General features: G+C 43.1%; 1 protein-coding gene across 1 annotated transcript; it reads right to left on the bottom strand.

Moving 5' to 3' along the window:
• Positions 1-267: 267 nt before the first annotated feature.
• Positions 268-11,509, bottom strand: ARRDC4 (arrestin domain containing 4). Its single transcript, XM_062000431.1, has 9 exons — positions 11,499-11,509; positions 9,230-9,747; positions 7,790-7,856; positions 7,372-7,519; positions 5,433-5,535; positions 4,461-4,717; positions 3,760-3,922; positions 3,075-3,229; positions 268-2,959 (listed from the first exon to the last, which is right to left on the bottom strand). Exons 1-9 carry the CDS (start codon positions 11,507-11,509, stop codon positions 2,903-2,905), a joined length of 1,479 nt encoding a protein of 492 aa, XP_061856415.1. The 3' UTR covers positions 268-2,902.
• Positions 11,510-20,804: the final 9,295 nt, after the last annotated feature.

Here is a 20,804-nt window from a genome sequence, read left to right on the forward strand (position 1 = left end):
CCTTCAGTCCTCGTGGGTGAGGCAGCTGCAGTGAAGTCCTGTATATTACATAATAACTACAGGCAGAGAGATTTGTTCCATTTGTTGCCTGTGCAGAGTTCAGGGAACTGAAGCAGTGACAGAAGGCAGCAAAGGTCCCAGATCAGAAAAGAATGAAGACATCTGTATGTGTTCAGAGTTGGCACAATGCAGGTATTTCTTGACATTGCAGACACTTGTCTTGGAGACACCAAACCAGAGATGAACAGCATGAAGTATGTTTGACGCTTTTATTAACAAAGAGCCCATGGGGCTCAGTCATTAGTACAAAATACAATCATGTTTTTTTACGTTAAACAGCATGTTTTTTCTTTTTTTTTTTTTTAATTTAGTCTCTTTTAAACTGTTTCACAGTTATCAAAACAAAGCCCCTGCATATTGAACTTATTGTTGTGCAAACAGTAATTATTTTAAGGATCAATTTCTGCACTAAGCCAAGTGCCAGAGAGCAGAACTCAATCTTGTTTTCACCCCTCCTTTGAAGGGCCACTTGTGCTTCCTAAGAAACACATTCTAGTTGTCTTTTTTTTTTTTTTGCAGCAAACAATCTAAGGCCACAGTTTATCTGCAAATAATAATAATAAAAAACCCTCAAATACCTTAGGAAAAAAAAGAGCACATCTTTTGCCCTTCATGCTGTTGTTTGCTTGACCATGTTTATACCAGGTAGCACGCATCACCTTTTTTGGGTATTACAATCCAAAAAATGCACCAAATGCTCTTTAAGCTAATATTCTGAATTATTAACATGCAAGTTAATACACAGCCACATCGCTTTTCAAGTTAACTATAATGGTATCTGCTTCAGGCAAAGATGCTTGTTCCCTTTCCAGGTGATGCGAATGAAAACCCTGCATGGATTGTACGGGCACACCCTCCCTTCAACATAAAGGCATGAGCAGTTCACCTTGAGACTTTGGGTAAAAGCCAATCTCTGAATGTCTTTTTCTAGAACATGCACTCCAATGTTGGATAAAGCTGCATTTGCTAGAGAATACTTAAAGTTGTAAATGAAAAGGAAAAAACCCAATGACTGCAGTTTGGAACCATGAGCCTCAGTCGATATGTCTTTTACATCGATGGCAAAGTGACTCGAGGTGAAGAGCTAATAAATTAAACAATGAAACGAAGTCATACAAAAAGAAGACTAAAAATATACATCCATGTCTGGCTGCAGGGAAACCCCTGCTTCTTAAATGGAGACAGAGTTCATGAGAAAAGCTCACATTTAAACTCTTTGGTTAAACTGCAGTTATTGATGAAATGAAAGAAACTCAGTCACTACCCTGGTAGTTAACAGAAAGTACAATGTTTTACCACATGAATGAAGCACCGGGTTTTAACCCCAAACCCTTCTGTAAGACATATGGAGTAGTTCTAGGAGTTCAAAATCCCCTGTAGTTTAAAGAGTCGACTGTAAACGTGCATGTTGAGAATGTTTTTCTGCTCTCTTCAGTGACCTGCTGATGGTGGCTTACTTATCCCAATTGATGCTCGGCAGGAAGCAAACATTTGTTTTTAAATTCATTCTTTAAATGAAGGCAGCAGAAGGGCCAAGTAAAATGCTGTGCCTTCACTCTTAGCAGCAACAAACTCTCACTGTTCTAAATGACCTGAGGAAGAAAACATTAAAATATTGCACCAAAACAAAATTAAACAAGGAGACACGCTAACAAAAAGAATAGTATGGATAGCAAATGACCAGTGCAGCCCCTGACAATAGATCTCTAGACAAAAATGCAGGAGTAATGAAAAGCTTTGTGCCATTACCAGAGGATTCTGTTCCCCCAAAGTCTGCTTTCTCTTCAGTTATAAGCTATGTCTATTCTGGGTATATTTACACCTCTCCCTACGCCTCCTATCTCATTCACTAACCACAGAAACCATTTAGGGTCCCTTTTAGAACCTTGAAGTATACTCAAGCTTTAACAAGACTCTTTTTTTGGTCTCAAATCTGACCTTAAGTAAATATCCAAAACAGAGGTAGGCTTATAAAGGCTTCTGAATAAATAAGTGTTGTCCATTTTGCTAAGTAGACCTGCTGTTGGCAAAAGGATCCTCCCTTGCCACACTTCACCTTATCATGCTATCCATAGGCTTAAGATGCAGAAAAGGAACTCACAGTAGAAGAGGCTAGAGTAATTCCCTTAAGAAATCCCTTGAAAAGAAAGCATAGTGCATAAGCTCTTATCAAAGTTCAGTTTTCTTTTACATAATTGTGTCTTCCATTCAGTAGATGGTTGCCTTCATTATATTGCGTAATAGCTATTCTGTCATCCATGATGTCTTGAGGAACATGATGAATGATGAAATAGTACCACTTGGCAGTTGTCAGAAGGGCAGGTTCTCATGAGAAGTTTAGCTAGAGTGAAGACTTGTCTCCACATTTTAGTAGTGTTCCTTTCTCAGATGCAGCCAGTGCAAGACTGAAGCCCCTTGAACACTGGAATCTTTTGGAAATGTTTTCTTACCCCACATTCTGTTCTACTATGGAACTTCTCAACATCATTACACAAATTCTTCCAGAAAGTTCCAAACAAAATACATCTCTTTTTTTTCTTCAGAAGATCCTTCCATCTCCTCCTCATACTTTATGTAGTATATCCACTTTGTAGAGAGCGTTCGTTCAGCCTTTTCAGGTACTTCTCAAGCATCCCAAGTGCAGCTGCTCTCACAATATCCTCTGTGCAGTCTAATCCAGCAGATTCTCCTCCATCACCAAACATGCTCATACCTCCCTCTCCATTCTCCTTTGTCCTTCTTGTGCACAAACGTTAAGTTTTGAAAAAGAAAATTGCTTCCTCTTTAGCTGCACTATCAGCTTAAGCAGCAGAAAGACTGAGACATTCATCACAAATCCTCTTCAGACCATGAATGAAATGGGCTGCATTTCTTCTACGTCAGTTGGATGTGGATCAATCTACAGAGAAGAAAGGCAACAATTACTGCCTAGAATTCTTCCACTTCTATATGTGGGTGGCTTTTTTTTTTTGCCATCCGACAGTAAAAACAGCACCTGCTGTTTATTTTTGTACCTCAGAATAAAGAGGTGGAGGCTGAAACCGGAACTCTTGTATGTAAGCAAAGACAGGACAACACAATTGTTCCTCACAGTCAATTGGTGGTGGATAAGCAGGAACATGTCTGGAGAACTCTTCCTCAGACACTACATCAGCATAATTTGGTGGTGCTGAAACAGAAGAGATGCCACTGTCAAATTTCAAACTATTGAGTCCCAGCCAGCCAACATTTGTATTACAGTATCCAAGACCAGGAAGGGCTGTATGAAACATTGCACTATTGTCATATTGTATGAAGTGCAGTATACTCACACATACTTTAACTAGAATGATGTTTTAGTGAGCCTAAATGATTCAGCAGGGACACTACAGATGCTTTTAGAGCTACTCCAACAAAAAGTATCTGTGTTGGATCAAGACATATTCTGTAACTGTTGCCTATCTCCAAAATACAGTTACCAGAAGTAACAGTTATTTCAAGTTTAGGCTGAAAGTAGTCAGATGGGGGTAAAATGAGACTTAAAGGATGGAGTTGGGATGTCTCACAAATCCTTTTGGACTTCGACTTAGATGTCTGTGCCTCACTTCTCGTGAGTCATACCCCAATGGCCTCCATCCCTAGCAGTGCCCTTAAGCTGGCACTGTTCTGCTGCTGCAGACAGTCTGATGCTGCATTAGGAAGAGGTCAGTAGGTATTTACCTTCAGGGTGTTCTGGCATGGTCAATGCCAGCCAGCTCATATCCATACTGAACTGGCTGGTAATGCTGGAGTTTCTGCTTGAAAATCCAATACATGGAATAGTGCCAATCACCAGAGGCATTTCAATCATCAATTTCTTAGCACCAGGAATATGGATATATACCTACGTGACAACCCCCAAAGAAAAGAAGAACACATCATGAGACCCCACTGGATTGCTGTTCCTAGAAGCCAACCAACTCCCAGTACTGCAGCTTAAAACCATCAGTTTTCTCATCTCAAGTATGTTTAGCTTGTACTCTGGCAGCCTTCCTTATTTTCCAACAACTTCCTTCCTTCTGTGCCTTGTCTCTAGATGACATTAAAAATATATATTTAAGTACTTGACTTTCAGTCTTATCTTCCCATTTCTAAAAGAAGTCACTAGAGGAACTCATTCAGCTTAAACTACTTTCCCTTAATAACCTCTGTAGGTCTGAAACTAAGCTGCTTCTTCCTCAGAAATGTGTTTGTTTTCCTCATTATCCCCATCTTTCCATTTCAGAATCTCTTCATGATTCTGTCTCTCATCTACATGGTATGTTTCCCAATTTTTGTTTCCAAATAAAAAAATCTAATGGCTGCCTCAGTAAACTTTTCTGTTCCCAACTCAATGTCTTATTCAAAGAGTATGTACAACTGTAATACAAATCTATACTTACAGCTAATGAATATTCTACTCTAATGATACAGCAGTCAAGTATAGAGGGGGATACAGGTGGGATTTTCAGAGTTTTCCCATTCCAGGTATCTGTACTCCCAGAGGCAATGTGGTTTCCTCGGACATTGGCAACCATCTGACGGAAAGTTTTTGTCTTCCCACTGGCCAGGTAAGTTTGTGTTTGGAAAATGGCAGCTTTTGGAACAATGAGACGAGAAGAGCAGTTCTCAATTTCTGCATAGATGGGTATGGCTTCCCCTTAAAGACAGAAAAAGTTCCATGAACAATTTGTATTTACCAACTTTCCTCTGGGAGTATCAAAGCACATTACGCAGCACGTACATCATCTGCAGTGTTATGAGAACAATACTTGGTAGTTTCCTCAAGCTAGGGTGAGTTTTTTTTCTCCAGAGTGGTATCCAGGCAGAATTAGAGACACCTAATACATTTTTGTGTATAAACAGTGCTAAACAATTCATTTTGAAACATTAAGTGTAATATGAACAGGCTATAAAAGCTTTATTTGTAAATTACATGCACATCTTCCTTTTATAAAGTAGTAACTGGATTTCAGAATGTTTTATTTCCCCAATGCATCTTATGTCACCAAGATGACACAGAAGCTGCTGAAGCTCTTAGAGAAGCATAAACCTACACAAACAGGACATAAAAACCTGACTGCAACCCCAGTGAGGTATTTTATCCCCAGTAAAAGCTTTTTGTTGTTCTTTACACTCCAATGTATGTGGCTTTTCCCTAAGATTACTAACAGGACTTCCTTTCAGTTTATATTCCCAAGAGGAAAGTGAGGGGGGAAAGGTGAGATGTTTTTTCTTGAAGAAAATTCACACTGATCTCAACTTTCTACCTACTAAATGGATCTGTTCTTTAAACTATAAAGTGTTGGCTTCACAGAGATGAAAAACTCCTATCAGGTGTTCAATATTCACATTTTGAAGGTAACTACTCTTACCATTACAGTATCCCTTCCTCTCAATTTTGGCACTGAGAGACACTGGCCCAGAGGTGAAAAACCAACAGCCAACCATCTTCTCCTGACTTCTTAGAACAGGTGTCTATAAAATATAGAGTATTTTTCATTTTATGGCATAAAGCTATCAATCACTTGCAGTATATTATGCAGATCAGTCATTGCAACCTAACTCAAAGATCTACTGGATTTGAATCACTGTACTAGTACTACTCACTGCAACTGCAGTTTTGCCACCATGCAAAATGGAACGAGGGTTTAGCTAGCAGAGCATACTGGTTTAAAATCAGGCTGTTTTCAAATCCCTGTCTGCACTTTGACCACACCAACTAGGTAAAACAGAGGCCACCATGCACTTGAACGTCACCTGAATGTCTTCAAATTTGATTTAGCAAATTTTATAGGTGTGACTTTTTAGAGGTCTAATGGAGTTACTGTGGTATTTATGCCCATGCTCCTCAGTGCAGAAGAATGCAGAATTAATTTCATTGGTAAGCAACTCATAGTTAAGCAAGCAAATTGTTTTTACCTTTGGATCCTTCGCAAGAAAGGACTCACGTATACACATCAGGCTAAGGTGATACATTTTCATACCTTGCATGCCATACAACCCCCCAAAAATTCAGGCTCATGGTAGAAAAACATCTTAATTTCTCATGGTGGATGGTCATGTTATAGGACATTTACACTCTCTCTGAAACATTTTAGTTAGAATAAACTTACAAAACGTAAGCACACATGCCAAGGACCCAAGCCAGGATTCAAGCTACCCAAAGATGACTCAGTGTCCAGTCAATATAATGAAGAAGTGTAAAATTTGTGCTGTTCTGCGCTTTTTTGGGAGTAGCCTTGGAATCCATCAAGACAGGCACTACCTCCCTCTCCTGTGCAATCACTCATGGTCTGCTCTATCCTTGCAGTATCTGGGGACACTTCTGTCTTCCTACTCCTAACAGACACTGTTGAATAAAAGACTATCTTCTGCTTACAGATGTCACTGCCCAAATACTTTTCCAAGTCCTCTCTAAAGCAAGATATAAAAACGTAAGCACATAAAGAGGAAAAACTAATCTGCTCAGAACATCTCTTAGCTACATTCACATCATGATGAAATGTTAAAATTATCCCAGCATTTCAAGTAAAACAGAAATTACTCATTCATATTTAAATGAATAACCATTTAGTCCCAGTTGCTATCATGGAAGTGCAAGGTATAATTTTATATTATTCTCACAATATGGGTTGAGATAAAAGAATCCAGCTCATTAGCTTCCATCTTGCCCATTTTCTCATTACTTAATGCCTGATCTTCCTTGTGACTCTACAGTATTTCTAGTGATTATTAGAAACTCAATGCTTTAATGTGGCCAAATCTGTCATAAGGAAATAACTGAAAAGATCTCTGAGGCAGCTGCATGCACACACTTAATGTTAGAAAACGACATGCAAAATGGAGGGATACGTACCATAATGGCCAGAGCATAAATGACAGGCTGGGCATGATTAATACTCTTCTGTAATTACTGTTCCTCAACCTACTATTATTGGAGAGTTTAGGACACTGCAGCCCTGTGAATGTAGTTGCTCTGGTAAGAGTAACTACTTTATGCTCGTGTATTATTATTATTAAGCCTTATTTATGCATCTGAGGCCTGCATAACTTTTTGGCAAGAGCATCTCTTCCAGCAGGGATGTAATCAATGGTATTAAAAAAAAGCCACTCTGTTTGCTATTCACACAACCTAAGATCATCTATTTATAGAGAAAAGCTTAGGGAGCTTATATGCTTTCAGAAGTCAGAAAATGACACTCCAGAATAACATGGAAATGGTTGTGTCTGGATGTGAATGCTTCTTGGAAATGATTTGGTTTTTGCAGCTGGCATTGAAGGGGAGAGGAGGAGCAGAGGGGACTCTCTTACCAGTAAAGCTGGTGAGCTGACGTCGATATGGCTAATGACCTGAAGCTCTGTCTGTACACTCTGATCAGGTGCTGCAGGCCTCTCCAGAGTGGCTTTCACATAGTACTGGATACTACCATACTTCCCAGTAAATGAGGTCACCAGAGGTCTGAAACAAGCAGTCGCAAAGGCATTATGGTAAGTTTGTACTTCAGTTCTTGACAGAAACATTTACCAGTTCACATCTTGTACTTTTAGGGCCTTGGGAAACTGAAGCAAACAAGGTGTGTCTGTGTGGTGACAGATTAAAACAAACATATAAAGCTGACCTATCAGTTTTATATTAAAAAAAAACCCCACGCATCAAATGACATTAAGTTAATGTTTGCCAATAAGCAGTGTCCGGCACTATCCCTCCAGGACAGATTGTTTAACTTACTCTTGAGGGAGTTGAAAGCTGAATGGAAACTCATGTCTTCCATCCAGAAGAATTAAGCTTTCCTCACCTGTAGGATAAAAACAAATAGTATGTTTCGTCTGTTCCATAAATAGCAGAACAAAGCAGATGCTTTTCTGAATTATTTATGTATAAAAACACCCAGATGTAGGGGACTGGGAGAAGTTTTTATTGATCCCAGTGGGTTTTGGACTGGAGCCCATGCTTTATTTATGCTGAGATGTGATCTCAATGAAAAAAAAAAAAATCAAGGAAACACAGAGACCTTGAGTTTCAGTTCAGGACTCTGGCCAATTTCTAATCCAAAATGGCTTCTGGAAATCATAGCTGGGTTCTTTTCCTTTTCAGCAGGACAGCAATTAATCTACTTCAACTAACAGTTAAACTCACTTTTGTGCTAAAAAGCTGTAATTTAAGGTCAGTGTTATGAAAGGCTATTAATAAATGTAATCTTAATACATTCCCAGAGGGCCAACTATTACATAATTTTTGAAGGCTGGAATTTATTTTTCCTACAGATGAACCTCAGCAATGTTTCCCCCTTACAGAACCAGATGTCTTTTCACAGAATCACAGAATCCTAAGGGGTTGGAATGGACCTCAAAAGATCATCTAGTCCAACCCCCCTTTCATTTTTCAACACTGCCATAGGATTGCAGTGTCTAAGGGACAAAACTGCCAGCCAAGGACCTCTGCAACAAAGAGCTTCCTCTGCTTTCTTCAGCCATTGTAAAAGGAGGCCGACTGCTTCCAGTATTTTCCAGGGGCTGCTTCACAGGTGCTGCTTAGAGAGCACAACAAACACGCAGGTGCCTGACATTAGGTCATCAAAAAGGCAACCTCTGCGGGTGATCAGCACCGAGTGAGGAGAAATAAAAGCTGCAGACTTTCTTGTGTGCCTGTTCTGTGTTTTTCAGCGGTTTTATACAAGGAATCCAGAGTCCGCTCGAGGAAGCCACGGAGAGCCTTCCCTGGGCACACACGTGAAAGCTGCGGCTGCACAACGGAGAGGTTTCCGACGCGGGAACGATGTCCTCGCTGAGCGGGCAACTGCGCAGGCCTCACTCCGCTTCGCAGCATCCAGGTCTGATGCCGGCTTCTCCTCGGAGCGGGTTCTAACCCTCGCCCTTCCCCCTTTCCGAGAAAAGCCTTCCCGCGCGGGCGGGCACCTGCCCGCAGTGGGGTCTCCGCGGCCCCTCCGCTAGCCGTGGGGACCGGGCTGTGGGGAGGGGGGGTTGGCTCCGGAGCCCTACCCCCGCCGCCTTTCCCCGTGAAGGAGGCGCCAGTGCCCCCGGTCACACCCCCGCTGCCGCTGCGGAGAGCGCCCGGCCCCGCCAGCCTTCGCTAGGCGCCCGCCCGCAGAGCCTCCCCCCCGGCCAGGTCTGCGCCCCCCACCCTCCACCGCCCCCGTCCGCCCCTCACCTCCGGGTGGGTCCTGTAGCAAGCTCTGCCGAATGTCCAGGTAGCGCACCTCCGCCTCCCGCCGCGGCCCCGGCCCGGGCGCCCTCACCGCCGCCCCCCAGGTTCCCGCCCCGGGGACAGCGCTCGAGCTCTCGCTCCAAGCCACCCGGGCGCGGCCGGCGGCCTCCAGGCGCAGCCCGCGGAGCGGCAGCGGCCCCGCCAGCTCCAGCAGCACCTGCCCGGACACCGTGTCCCCGCTGCAGTAGCCGCCGCCGCGCCGGGCCTCGTCCTCCAGCACCAAGGCCAGCGTCTTCACCGCCCCGCCGGCCCCAGGGCCCAGGCCCGGCCCGGCCGCCGCCATCGCTCCCCGGCTTCGGGGGAAGCCTACGGCTGCCGCTGATGGTTGCTTTAAAACCCGCCCGTCTCCGCCAGCGCCCGCAGCGGGAAGACCCGCCCCGGCGCGCTCCTCATTGGCCACCCCTCGGCTCCTCACCCTGCTATTCGCTACGGGCTCCCCCTCGGCCCCCTCCTCATTGGTTCTTCCGCCGGCTCATGCTCGGAGTGCGTCACGCTGCGTGATCACCGCGGCGGAGCCAATCGGGTGCGGGCGACCGCGCGTGAACAGCTCTCCGATTGGCGGGATGGCTGCAGCTCCCTGGCGAGAGAGCCAATGGCGTGGTGCGGCTACCACGTGCACAGCCTGTGGATAAACAGGCAGGGAAGGGGCGGGGAGAGGGGCGGGAGAAGGGCGGGCCTGTCCCCTCAGGGGCGGGCGCGGCGGCTCCGGCCCCTCGCCGGCCGTGCTCCCTGCCGTAAGCAGTGGCCACTGCTGTAGCAGCTTAGAGGCTGTGGGCCTCGGTTCTTGTGACGTCAGATGAATCATAAACTACAATTATAGAGTCGTTTCGGTCGGGAACGACCTTTAAGACCACAGTGCAACTTGAGGCTGTTTCGTCTTGTTACTCGTTACTTGGGAGACGAGACAGACCCCTACATCACTGCAGCCTCAGGAAGTTGTGACAGTGATCGTGTCTCCCCTCAACTTCCTCTTTTCCAGGCTGAACACCCCCAGATCTCTCAGCTCCTCACCATCATGCTTGTGCTCCAGCCCCTTCCCCAGCTCCACTGCCCAGCTCTGGCCATGCTCAGTGTCCCTCTGGCAGTGAGTGAGGGGCCCAGCACTGAGCACAGCCCTGCAGCTGCAGCTTCCCCAAGGCACAGCACAGGGGGACGATCACTGCCCTGGTCCTGCTGCCACACCAATGCTGATACAAGCCAGGATGGCCTTGGCCTTGGCCCTTGGAGGGAGGGAGTGCTGTGGTGGGTGTTGTGCTGCATTCAGTCTTGGCCTCTTGGTGCTAACAGCTGAGAATATTCAATACAGTAAAATGATGTGATGCTGGCGGTCTTGCCCTGGTTTGCCTGGGAGCTGCTTCTGGAACTCTGTGCTGCTTGCATGAAGCCCTTTCCTGTCCCACTGCTGAGTGCATGACGAAGGGGTTGAGTCAGTAAATGAGCCACTTTGGAGTGTCCAGAGCTCTCTTGCCTACATGGATGCTGTATTTTTGTGCACTTTGTAAACCAGCAACTGCCCTGGTTCAAGAACTTCTTCCTACAAACTCCCATCCCATAATTAGATAGCTAAATGGATACACAGAGCTCCATGCTGTTATGCCAGAGCAGTGTGGCATAAGGCTTTCTATACAAATCATGTATAGACAATACTTGAAAGATTTATCAACTAGAATACATGCAAAGTTTGCTGTTATTTCCAATTTGATAGACGTTCAAGCTTAGGAAATACCCCAGCACGTATAGAAAGAATGGCAAATATCGCTTTGTTGAATATGGCCAGATCCAGCAACCTGACAGAGGTAAGGCTGCTCCAGCTCCATCCTCCAGGTCCAGCCAATACATTTTACAAACCAAAATGTTTTGCAGACAGACGCTAAGATAATTTTTGTTCTAGGAAGTGCTGTATTTTATGATTGCCTGAGTTGGCAATAGTGCATCTTCCTGAAGGTGTGTATGGTGAATGATCTGCCAGCATTTCCATGGGTAACGAGGAAGTCACTTCCCTACCCGAGTCACCTGCTTGCTTGAAGCTTCTGACAGCTGCATCTTCCTGCATTCCTCCACCTCTCCGGAGCACTGGAAACCACCAGCCTGCCGTTTCCCAGCTGACTCAGTTAATTACTGAAATTAGCAATAAATGTCTTCCAGACTCAGAGCTTTGGCTTTTAAATAACTGACAAGATAACGTCAGGCTTCCTCAGAATCCCTGGCATACCTTTGTGGCATCCTGTCCCCTGAAACGTAAGCTCATCTTTAGAGGTGTTTCTGAGCTGAAGAATTTCTCCTTGCCAAGAGTGAGGTAGGCCTTTTGAACACCTTGTGTTGGCTACAAGTTGTTTCACACCTCTGTGTTAATGAGTAATAATGTGGGGGAAAAGTAATGTGGTTACAAGTGGCATGAATTCATAGACTTTGTTTGGAGCCTTGGCCGTGGGTTCCCCAGCTCAGGAGGAAGAATTATGTAAAAAGAAAATAATGCCATGATGGTTGTTTGAGTATCTAAAGAAATTTGGGGTATTCACATCCCTTGGGGGGATTTGAAATAGTTTTCATAGAAGCTCGAGATGTTGCGTTATAGTTGGGAATTGGAGTATATAAAATCATGCTATTTTGTGTGTGTGTGTGGGTTAACTTTGATTAAACTAATAGCAGCCATCAGGGCATGCTTGGATGCAAGTATTGATCATTTGCTTAGGTACAATGTGTATGCAATGTGTATGCAGTTTCTTGCAACTGATTTTGAAACTATGATACATATAGAGGGGAAAAAAAACCCCAAATCCCACATCTCCTTTGGTTTTCTGCCTTTTTTTTTTTCCAGTATGAATTAGATCATGTTTAAAAGTAATTAATTCTCTTATGAGTATTGTGTGAGCACTTGAATGTTGCTTTCCAATTATTCTTTGCAAGTGCAAATGAGCTAGCTAGGGAAATGAATAAATATGGACAATTGCTTATGAAACAAAACATTATACAGAATTACTGAGAGTTAGGAGGCTTGAATAACTCCAACAATTAGCCCGTGGAGGACACAGTTAATAGGAATGTTCTGTCACAGTCAGATGATACTTGTTCCAGATGTTTGTTTGCCTTTTAGTATATTTGGGGATTTTTTGAAGTGGGATTCAAAGACCAGAACTTGTTGAAATTATCATGGAGTGATTGGTTTTCTCATCCACCCATCTTGAGAATATTTTCTTGTGCATGAGGCATTTTAACTGGCCAATGCAGGGAAGTTGCAGCAAGTAATAGAACAAGAGGAAATAGCCTCAAATTGTACCAGGGGAGCTTCAGGCTGGATCTGAGGAGGAATTTCTTGATTGAAAGGGTTGTCAGGCATTGGAACAGGCTGCCCAGGGAGGTGCTGGAGTCACCTTCCCTGGAGGATTTTAAGAGATGGGTGTACGTTGCACTTAGGGAAATGGTCTAATGGTTGCTAGGGCTGGGACAAAGGCTGGACTCGAGCTTAAAGGTCTCTTCCAGCTGAAATGATTCTATGAATGGTGGAAACCATCACATCACTATTTTAGTCTCTCATAAGCCAGAGGAAGGAACAGCAGATGAACACTCAGACAGTGTGGGTGTATGTGTATGACTGGATAGTTGCGTGTGGGTGTATGTGTGAAAGAGCAAGAGATATATTAACATGCTTAATTTTATTTTCATGTCACTTATTTTGTCACTTTATTTGGGACTATGTAAAGAAACAGCTGCCTGAGCAAGTCAATTAATGCACAAGTTGGCCTGTAAGAGTAAAGAATACACTTGAGAGTATGCACAAATTTGTGACCAGCTCTAGTAATAATCACAGACTTATCCTGAAGGTGAGTGAACTAGGAGAACATCTTCCTGCTGTGGATGATAATATACCAGCTTTGCTGGTTAGTTTGAAAGAGACTGGTCAGCTCTGAATTTCAATGGATTTGAAAGTGTCAATTTCTACATGTAATAATTATTTCTAGCTCGTTTCAGTGCACAAATTGAAAATAAGTTATCAGGGCTTGAATTTGCACCTGCTGTATCTTCCACAAAACTAGTTATTTATATAAGATAAGAAGTGGTCTTGGCAACAGCAGCCTCTGCCAAGGTCTATTTTCTCAGGGATCCAAGCTGTGACTGGGAAAGAAGTGAAAAACTTGATCAGTATTTGCTGTCCTCTTCCTGCTTGAAGGAAACTGAGACAGAGCTCTTAATCATGAGTCAGGCTTCAGCACTAGGAGTTTGCCAACTGTGCCTTTGAGATCTTAATCAATAGCCTGACAGTTTAGAGAGCAAACAGCTATTTCTGCTACTGGAGGAGGACTTTGAGAAGTGTTTATGAGAGCTGCTAACAGCTCATTTATAAACTGTGGATTTCTTGAGATTGCTGTATTATAACATCCATTCAAGTGTCTTTCTTATCCAGGACCAAACACAACAGGCAAAAAAACCCCAATGACTGAGCTGCAGCTGAGTTCAGTGGAAGGGCTGTGAGATGAGCTGTGCTTGAATGAGAGCCTCACAAAGGCAGTGAATGGTGTCTAACCTCCATACTGACCCTCTTTCTCATGATAGGGAGGGTTTGCCCATATACCTCCTTCTTCATCTGCAATGAGTTTCAACTATCTCAGTGGGTCTGACATGTCAGAAAGCAGCTGGGTGACAGCAATGTTTACCTCTGAGGGCAGATATTATGGACTCTGAAGTTCCACAAAAGACCTCAGAATAAAGGATTTTTTTTTTTTTTTTTGGCCAGATATTCAGAAATGCTCTTTCTGGGTTTGTTTATGGAGTGAGGACAGGGAGGGATGGGACGCCGTTCCTTTCTTTGCCTGGTTCCTGGCCTTTTGCCAGCAAGTTCCTTTATCAATGCTGTGCCAAAAATGTGGCCTTGGAGCAGACTGTGAATTCTCCCCAGTGCTACCAATCAGCACGAGAAGGCAACTGGCTTTTATCACTTTAATTCTATTGCCAGTAATTGAAAGGTCAGCCAAATTTTTCTTAGACAATTAAATGACATTTACAGGTAGGAGACTGCAAGGAGCTGGAGACGCTTTTCCGACTGTTGCTGCAAATGCAGTGCCCAGCTACTCTGATAAGGCACTGCTGCCAATGTGTGAAACACTAGTAAATGTATTTTTAAGTGGCACACTGAGAAAAGCAAATACCAAGATCCTGGCCCAGGAATCTAAAGATGCACGTTTTATCTCAGTGGATGTTTGTTCACACAGCTCCTCAGACAAAGTGAAGGTCAGAAGACCAATCTTACTACAGGCTTGTGTCTGAAAATTGAACATTCCAAATGACAGTAGGACAGCCAGTGTAGGAAATCTGAGGCAGAGGAGAGACAGAGTAGGTTGCACCAGGTTGATGACTGAGAACCAAACCATCAAGGCTCATACACTGAGTGCTTGGGTCATACAGCTGCCTCCTACCTTATCCTTTCCTCCTGAGGGCTGGCAGAGGTGTGTCTCATCCTGGGTCGAGAGGCTGGGGTAGAGGAAAGGGTGATGGTACAAACTGCAAGGGATCCTTCCCACTTTGAGTGGCTTCACTGTGCCAGGACCTTCACCCCTCACCTGCAGTTGAACATTCTTGTGAGGTGACAGCAGCAAGCCTGGCCACAGGACAAGGTTCCCCACACCATTTCCTGGCTCAATACACTGGGACTGCATCCCAGCACTTGATGGGCCATCATGTAGTTTCATGGTCTGGTAAAGAAAACACCTGAGTGACCTATTACTTGCTTAAACGTTCCTGCAGTGAATCAGATTACAGGATGTGTTACAGGCAGGTGAGTTCCCTTACACAATGGTCTAAATCCAATGCTTGGTTGGACAGCAGAGGACTGCTTCAGGGTGGCTTTGGATGTTTACAGCTACTACAGGCTTTCAAAGGAGCATGAATAGAGCAAAATGGATATGGTTAGAACATCCCTTCATCCTGAGGACAGAAAGATCTACCGGGGTTAGTGGCTCCTGCACAATGAGAGTGGCCTTCTGGAAGTGCTCCTCTGGAGGAAGAGCTTCCTACAATTGTAATGTGTACCCCACTGCATTCCAGTGACTCTGACTTCAAAGCAAGATGGTCAGGAATATTCCTATAAATATCTGACACAGAGGGAGGATACAGATTTCTGTTGTTGGATCAGCTCTGAAACAGTAGCTGCATTATTCATGTGTGGATTGTGGTTTGGTGTTCCAGCTCAAAGGAATGAATAGCCAGAAAGGGAAAAGGGAACTAATAAACTTATTTGGGTTCTTAGTTATGTGCTGCTTTAGCTAGTTCCTACCATGGGCTGTAATTTGAGGGTTCTGAGAGCTTTGTAAAGTGCCTTTTTAAAATTTTAAACTGAAAAAGTTTGGACTTGGGATGAACCCAAATCTCATACCAGAAAACCTCACGCTGAAGGGAAGTGCGTGCCTGGGTCTGAACTCATCTTTTGGTAGAGCATTTCAGTAGACAGGAATGTGTGCCTTGTGGTACCAGTTCCCACCAAGCAATGACCTGGGATCATATGTCTGAGAAAACATGGATGGCATATCCAAAGTCTTTGTAAAGATAGGTCTAAGTGTGCTGTTTGCTGGACAGCATCTGATTGAGGCAGTGGCCCTCATGGCTGTAAATGGCTCTCAACACAGCCCAGCAACAATGGTCAAGGTTAAAGGCCAAGCCAGTATTTCATTCATGGCATAATTGCAGTGCCAAGTGTAGGAGGGGCACAGATGAAAGCAATGCACCATCACTGGTCAGGTGTGTGGAGAGGAGGTCTCCTCATGTGCTCCCTTTGAGAAATCAGCCCTGTATGGCAGAAGGCAGTAGAAAAGCAAACATAAGCCTAACCAACCCAGTTCCTTAACAGTCGTTCCCTAAAATCTAGTGACCAGAATAACTTTGGACCTGTAAGCAAGGCATGTAATCAGCTCAGCCAAGGATATTCTTAGTGTTCAAGAGAGGACATCAAGCTCCTGCCTCCAGTGCTCTGGGGGGAGGTAGAACAGCCCCAGTGATGGAAGCCAACTGACAAATCTCAGGGAAAAAAATCCTCTTACAGTTAGCAGTAACCAGCTAGTGCTGCAAAGCATGAAATCAGGTTGTAATTATTGACTTAGGGTAGAGCTGCACCTTTTATGAGCGTGTCCCATTATGGAAGGTGAACCCGAGTCTCTCAGATCATTTCACAGGCCCTGGGGAGACAGGGGTGTTTTGAGTCACATCTCCCTCCCACTTTATGTGTATACAAGCCAAGACTCACAGACACTGGATCAGAGCATGCATCCTAGAAAGGTACTGACTCTTGCCATAAAGATTCCAGGACATGGCAACCCTGTTATTCTCTCTAGTCACCTCTGGTTTTTATTTATTGTGCTTCGAGGAAATGGTGTCTTAATTCAAGGTAGAAATTAGTAGCTTCTAAATAATAAGTGATTGTTTTGCTGCTTTATATGAGGTTGAATCACTCACATTACTGTTTTTTTTTTCTAGATATCAATCAAAAGTTATCCTCCTCCTAAACCTTTTCTTTGATAAATAGAAGAAGTTGAATCTTTTGTGCCTCATATCACGAGGCCCATTTCCCCAAACCTGGGAGCCTGTGTTTAAACTGGTTGATTTTTAAAACCATCAGTGGGGTCAACCACATTTAAAAATGGTTAAACATTACTCAAAGAAATTGGTTGGTAACCACTTCAAGCTGGGATTAAAACAGAAATGAAAATGCTGGGCTAGCTGGTTTAAGCCTGCCTTTGCTTTCAAAATACAGTGCACAAATTATTCTTACATGTGAGAAAAGCTTAGGACTTTCTATCATTTCAGTTCTTGCATGCATACGTATTATCTGTGTGTTACAGACATGGCTATATACATATATGCATAAATATATGTGTATAGAAGAAAAAGAGAACACATGAAACCCTCTTGCTATGGTAACTGTGGTTGTAGAAGCCAATAATGGTCAGCTAGCCGTGAAGATAAGAGATAAGAACACACTTCTTATTAATCCTGTTCATTTTCAGAAGTGCGCACCACGAAGCAGCTATTTTGACACTTTCTTGTGAAATATGAAGTATCAGGCATTGTCAGAGCCAGGATGCAGGGCTGGATGGACTTTTAACTGCCTGCTCTTGGGATTCTTATCTTCCTCTATGGGGTGAATTAGAATTCTTTGGATCAATGAATGTACACAGTCTTTTCTTGTATCAGAATAACATTACACATCCTCTTGTCATTATAACACACCGCAAGATTATTTTCAATGATAATGACAAGACTACGTCAATCACAGGACTTTTGTAGTAGGAATTTGCTTCTTACTGCATCTTTCATCTGGCAAATTTCCCCCCCCTTTTTTTTTTTTCTTCTTGAATTACCACTCAGAAGTTGGTAGCAAAATGTTCAGAATTTATGAAGGAGAAAAAGACGACGTCTCACTTCTGGTGCCACCAGCGCTCTTACGGGCATTCACTTCTGTGCATCTCCATGATTATAGAAATGGCATAGGCAGATCCTGCATTTTCTTCTGCTTAAATATCTGTACAGATCTCAGCTTTTCCCTGATAGACACTATTGTTGGAAAACATTAGTATGCGCTACCTGTATTTTTCCATGTTCAAAGGAAGCAATCACAGAGCACTTAGTTTATTTTACTAAGAGCTCAGTAAATGCTGCACTGTTGCCATTCTGCAAACAATGTATTTCCATGTAGAGGCAGCATCATTAACAGATTCTTTTAAAATTCCAGGAGGAGTGTGATATTTTTATTTGGCATAATGAAGTCTGAGCACTTACAAAATTTGATTGGTTTGAAGCCTTTAATTTCCTCCATGTTGTGTTTTTTTACTTAATTAAGTTCACTGGAAATTTCTTGACATGTAGACAAGTTCTTCAAGGCTCAATGTTATATCTTTGACTCAGTGAGGAACTGATCGAGAACATTGTTGGTGTCCACAGGATCTGAAAAACAGAGAAATGGATCACAGAAGATGCCACTGTAAAACAACTGCACTGGGAAGTTGACTGACAGAGCAAAGATTTAGGTCGAATGTTGATGGAGCAACTAGCTTGAGGTGGCTCAAGTTAGGCAATCTGGATCCTCAGTGTCTGTGGAGACAAAGGAGCATTTTCAGATGGGTCTCAGACACTGATGTGGATTTAGAGGTCAATCTTACTCTGAAATTTTGAGGAAGATGGTTCACATTTTCCAACAGGAGAAGCAGGAGCATAAGGCTTCCTGAAAGTCAGTAGGATTTAGGTTCCTAAGTTGGGAAGAGATTTTAGAAATGGGGCTGGTTATTTCTTTGATTTAGCACATTATCTTTGTTTAGGTCATTCTGGGCATTTTTGCTCGGGACCTTTTGTCCTTCTAATAAATAACCAATTTAAAATTAATTGTAATTGATTAGTCTCCTCTAAGTCTCCAGTTTTCATACTTTGCTCATCTGTAAAATTTCCCAAGAAAAATGGAGTCGTAATTGCAACATTTTGCACCTTGACATTAAGTGGGTATTTCACTCGTGGCCAATTTAAAAATCAAAATAGAAACTTTGTAATAATCTCCCTTTACAGTTTGGGTTATGAGAAGCTGAGAATTCCCTTAGGCTTGATTGATAAAACATGGCATTTATCCTATTCCTAGGATGATGTTCAGCAAACTTTATGACAGAGGGAAACAGCTGGTAAAGTGGGTTCATGGAAAGGTGAAGGTAATATAGACATAAAAAACAAGAGGATAATGATTTTAAAAGGGATAATAGTTGTAATAACACCATTAACCTTTTGCTTCAAATTATTGAATGTGTGGTCTCTTCAGCAGGCTAATCAAAGGTTTGCATTAACTGCAACGCAAGAGGAAGTGGCAATATACAACCCGAGGTGATTTTTTTCCCTCTCCCAATAACTCAATATCAAACCTATACTAAAAAAAAAAAAGGAGAGAAACCTGACCCTTTGGCTGTTGAGGACCTCTTCTGATTTTGAAATGAAGCTGCCTTGCTTTTAGAAGGAATGAACTCCAGCTTCCTTCCTGCTTTGTAAGAGGTGGATTTTGCTAGGGAAAAATAGTTTGTCATCAATAGATAGACATTAAAATCAGGGATGTAAACACGTAGTGCAGTGTTACAGGGCAGCCTGTCAGTAAGAGCCACCCCTGAGCTGTTTGGTGGTACTTCATGGAGGGGCATCAGCAGCAGAGGCCTACCTTGCAGGGAGGTGTCCACAGCTCTCCCCAAACAGTGTAGGCGCATCGCTGCAGAGGTCTGATGGCCCACTTGGGATGTGCAATGCTCCATGCTACTCTGTCTAGGTCAATGCTGGTATTTAAACAGCCAGTCTGATTCAGAACAGAGAAAAACTACTTATTTTTCTTCCATAATATGTGCACGCAGGGTTGACTAGCAGAGGCAGGCTGTGCTTTATCAGCATGCTAAAAAGCAAATGCATTGATGGCAGAAAATAGCCACAGATGCTGCAAAAGCTCACGGTGGCTTGATGGAATTATTGAGGAATTTGTCTGGTTCTGTCACACGATTTTGCAGGTGATGATGCTCTCATTTGCTTGAGCCATCTACCCCAGGAGCACATCAGAGCCCCTTGGGTGGAAACCTCCTTTCTGTGGGCAGCCAGTGGAGAGAGAACCACCTGAGTGAGACACTCAAAGCAAGATTGCCTGGCTGGCTTGCAATGTGTCGTGTCAATCTAGTATGAAAGGAATAAGTGTAAAAAGAAGTTTGCACTGTTCCTCGCTGACAAAACCCTATACCATTAACAGTCTCATTCTGTGGCATCAGAAGATGGTGAAAGACTTCAGGAGCAGCGTGCCTGGAATTTGAATTAACCAGATTGAATTTAAAATCAAGAAGCTGAAAGAGCTTGAGATAAGTCAGAACATTCAGAGGAAATGAGAACTGTTCTGGGAACTAAAGGTGAGAGAAACACTAAGTCACATTAAAAATATTCAGTAAGAAAAGAGACACCTTTTCTTTTTCTGGACACCTTTTCTTAGAAGTTGTCTGTAATCAGTAACCTTTCCCAGGCACTTTCCCAGGCTGTTTTTAGTAGCTGAATCCTTTGTTTTAAAACCATCCATTGATTCAGTGCCCTAAGTGAGAAGTAATTAAGGTGGACAGAAATCTTGCTTGCTGTCTAGATGTATGAGGTGCAGAAGAGTGAGGCAGAAAGGGAAGTGAATGAATTTTTCCAAAAGATAACTCTCCCCACATGTGAGTCTGCTGCAGTGTCTCGTTAAATACACGTGCATGTAGGTGTGCAGCTCTATTCAGCTGATCTCTTCATTTCCACATACACACATGCTGATGTACATATGTGTGTGTTCTGAAGGATAATAGACTGTTTAGGCAGTACTTTGTCAGAATATCATTTAAAGAGTTACATCCTTTTAATGCACAGTAGTTTAAGCAAACTCCAAGATCCTTACTAGGCAATAAAGCCATTAAATCATCTTAAATACCATGTCATAATGACAATTTGATGCCACCAGATGTGGCACTAGGGATTTTATTTTTTATTTTTTAAATGCCTTCCTGGA

This window comes from Colius striatus, chromosome 7, assembly GCF_028858725.1.
Source record: "Colius striatus isolate bColStr4 chromosome 7, bColStr4.1.hap1, whole genome shotgun sequence".
NCBI classification, from domain to species: domain Eukaryota; kingdom Metazoa; phylum Chordata; class Aves; order Coliiformes; family Coliidae; genus Colius; species Colius striatus.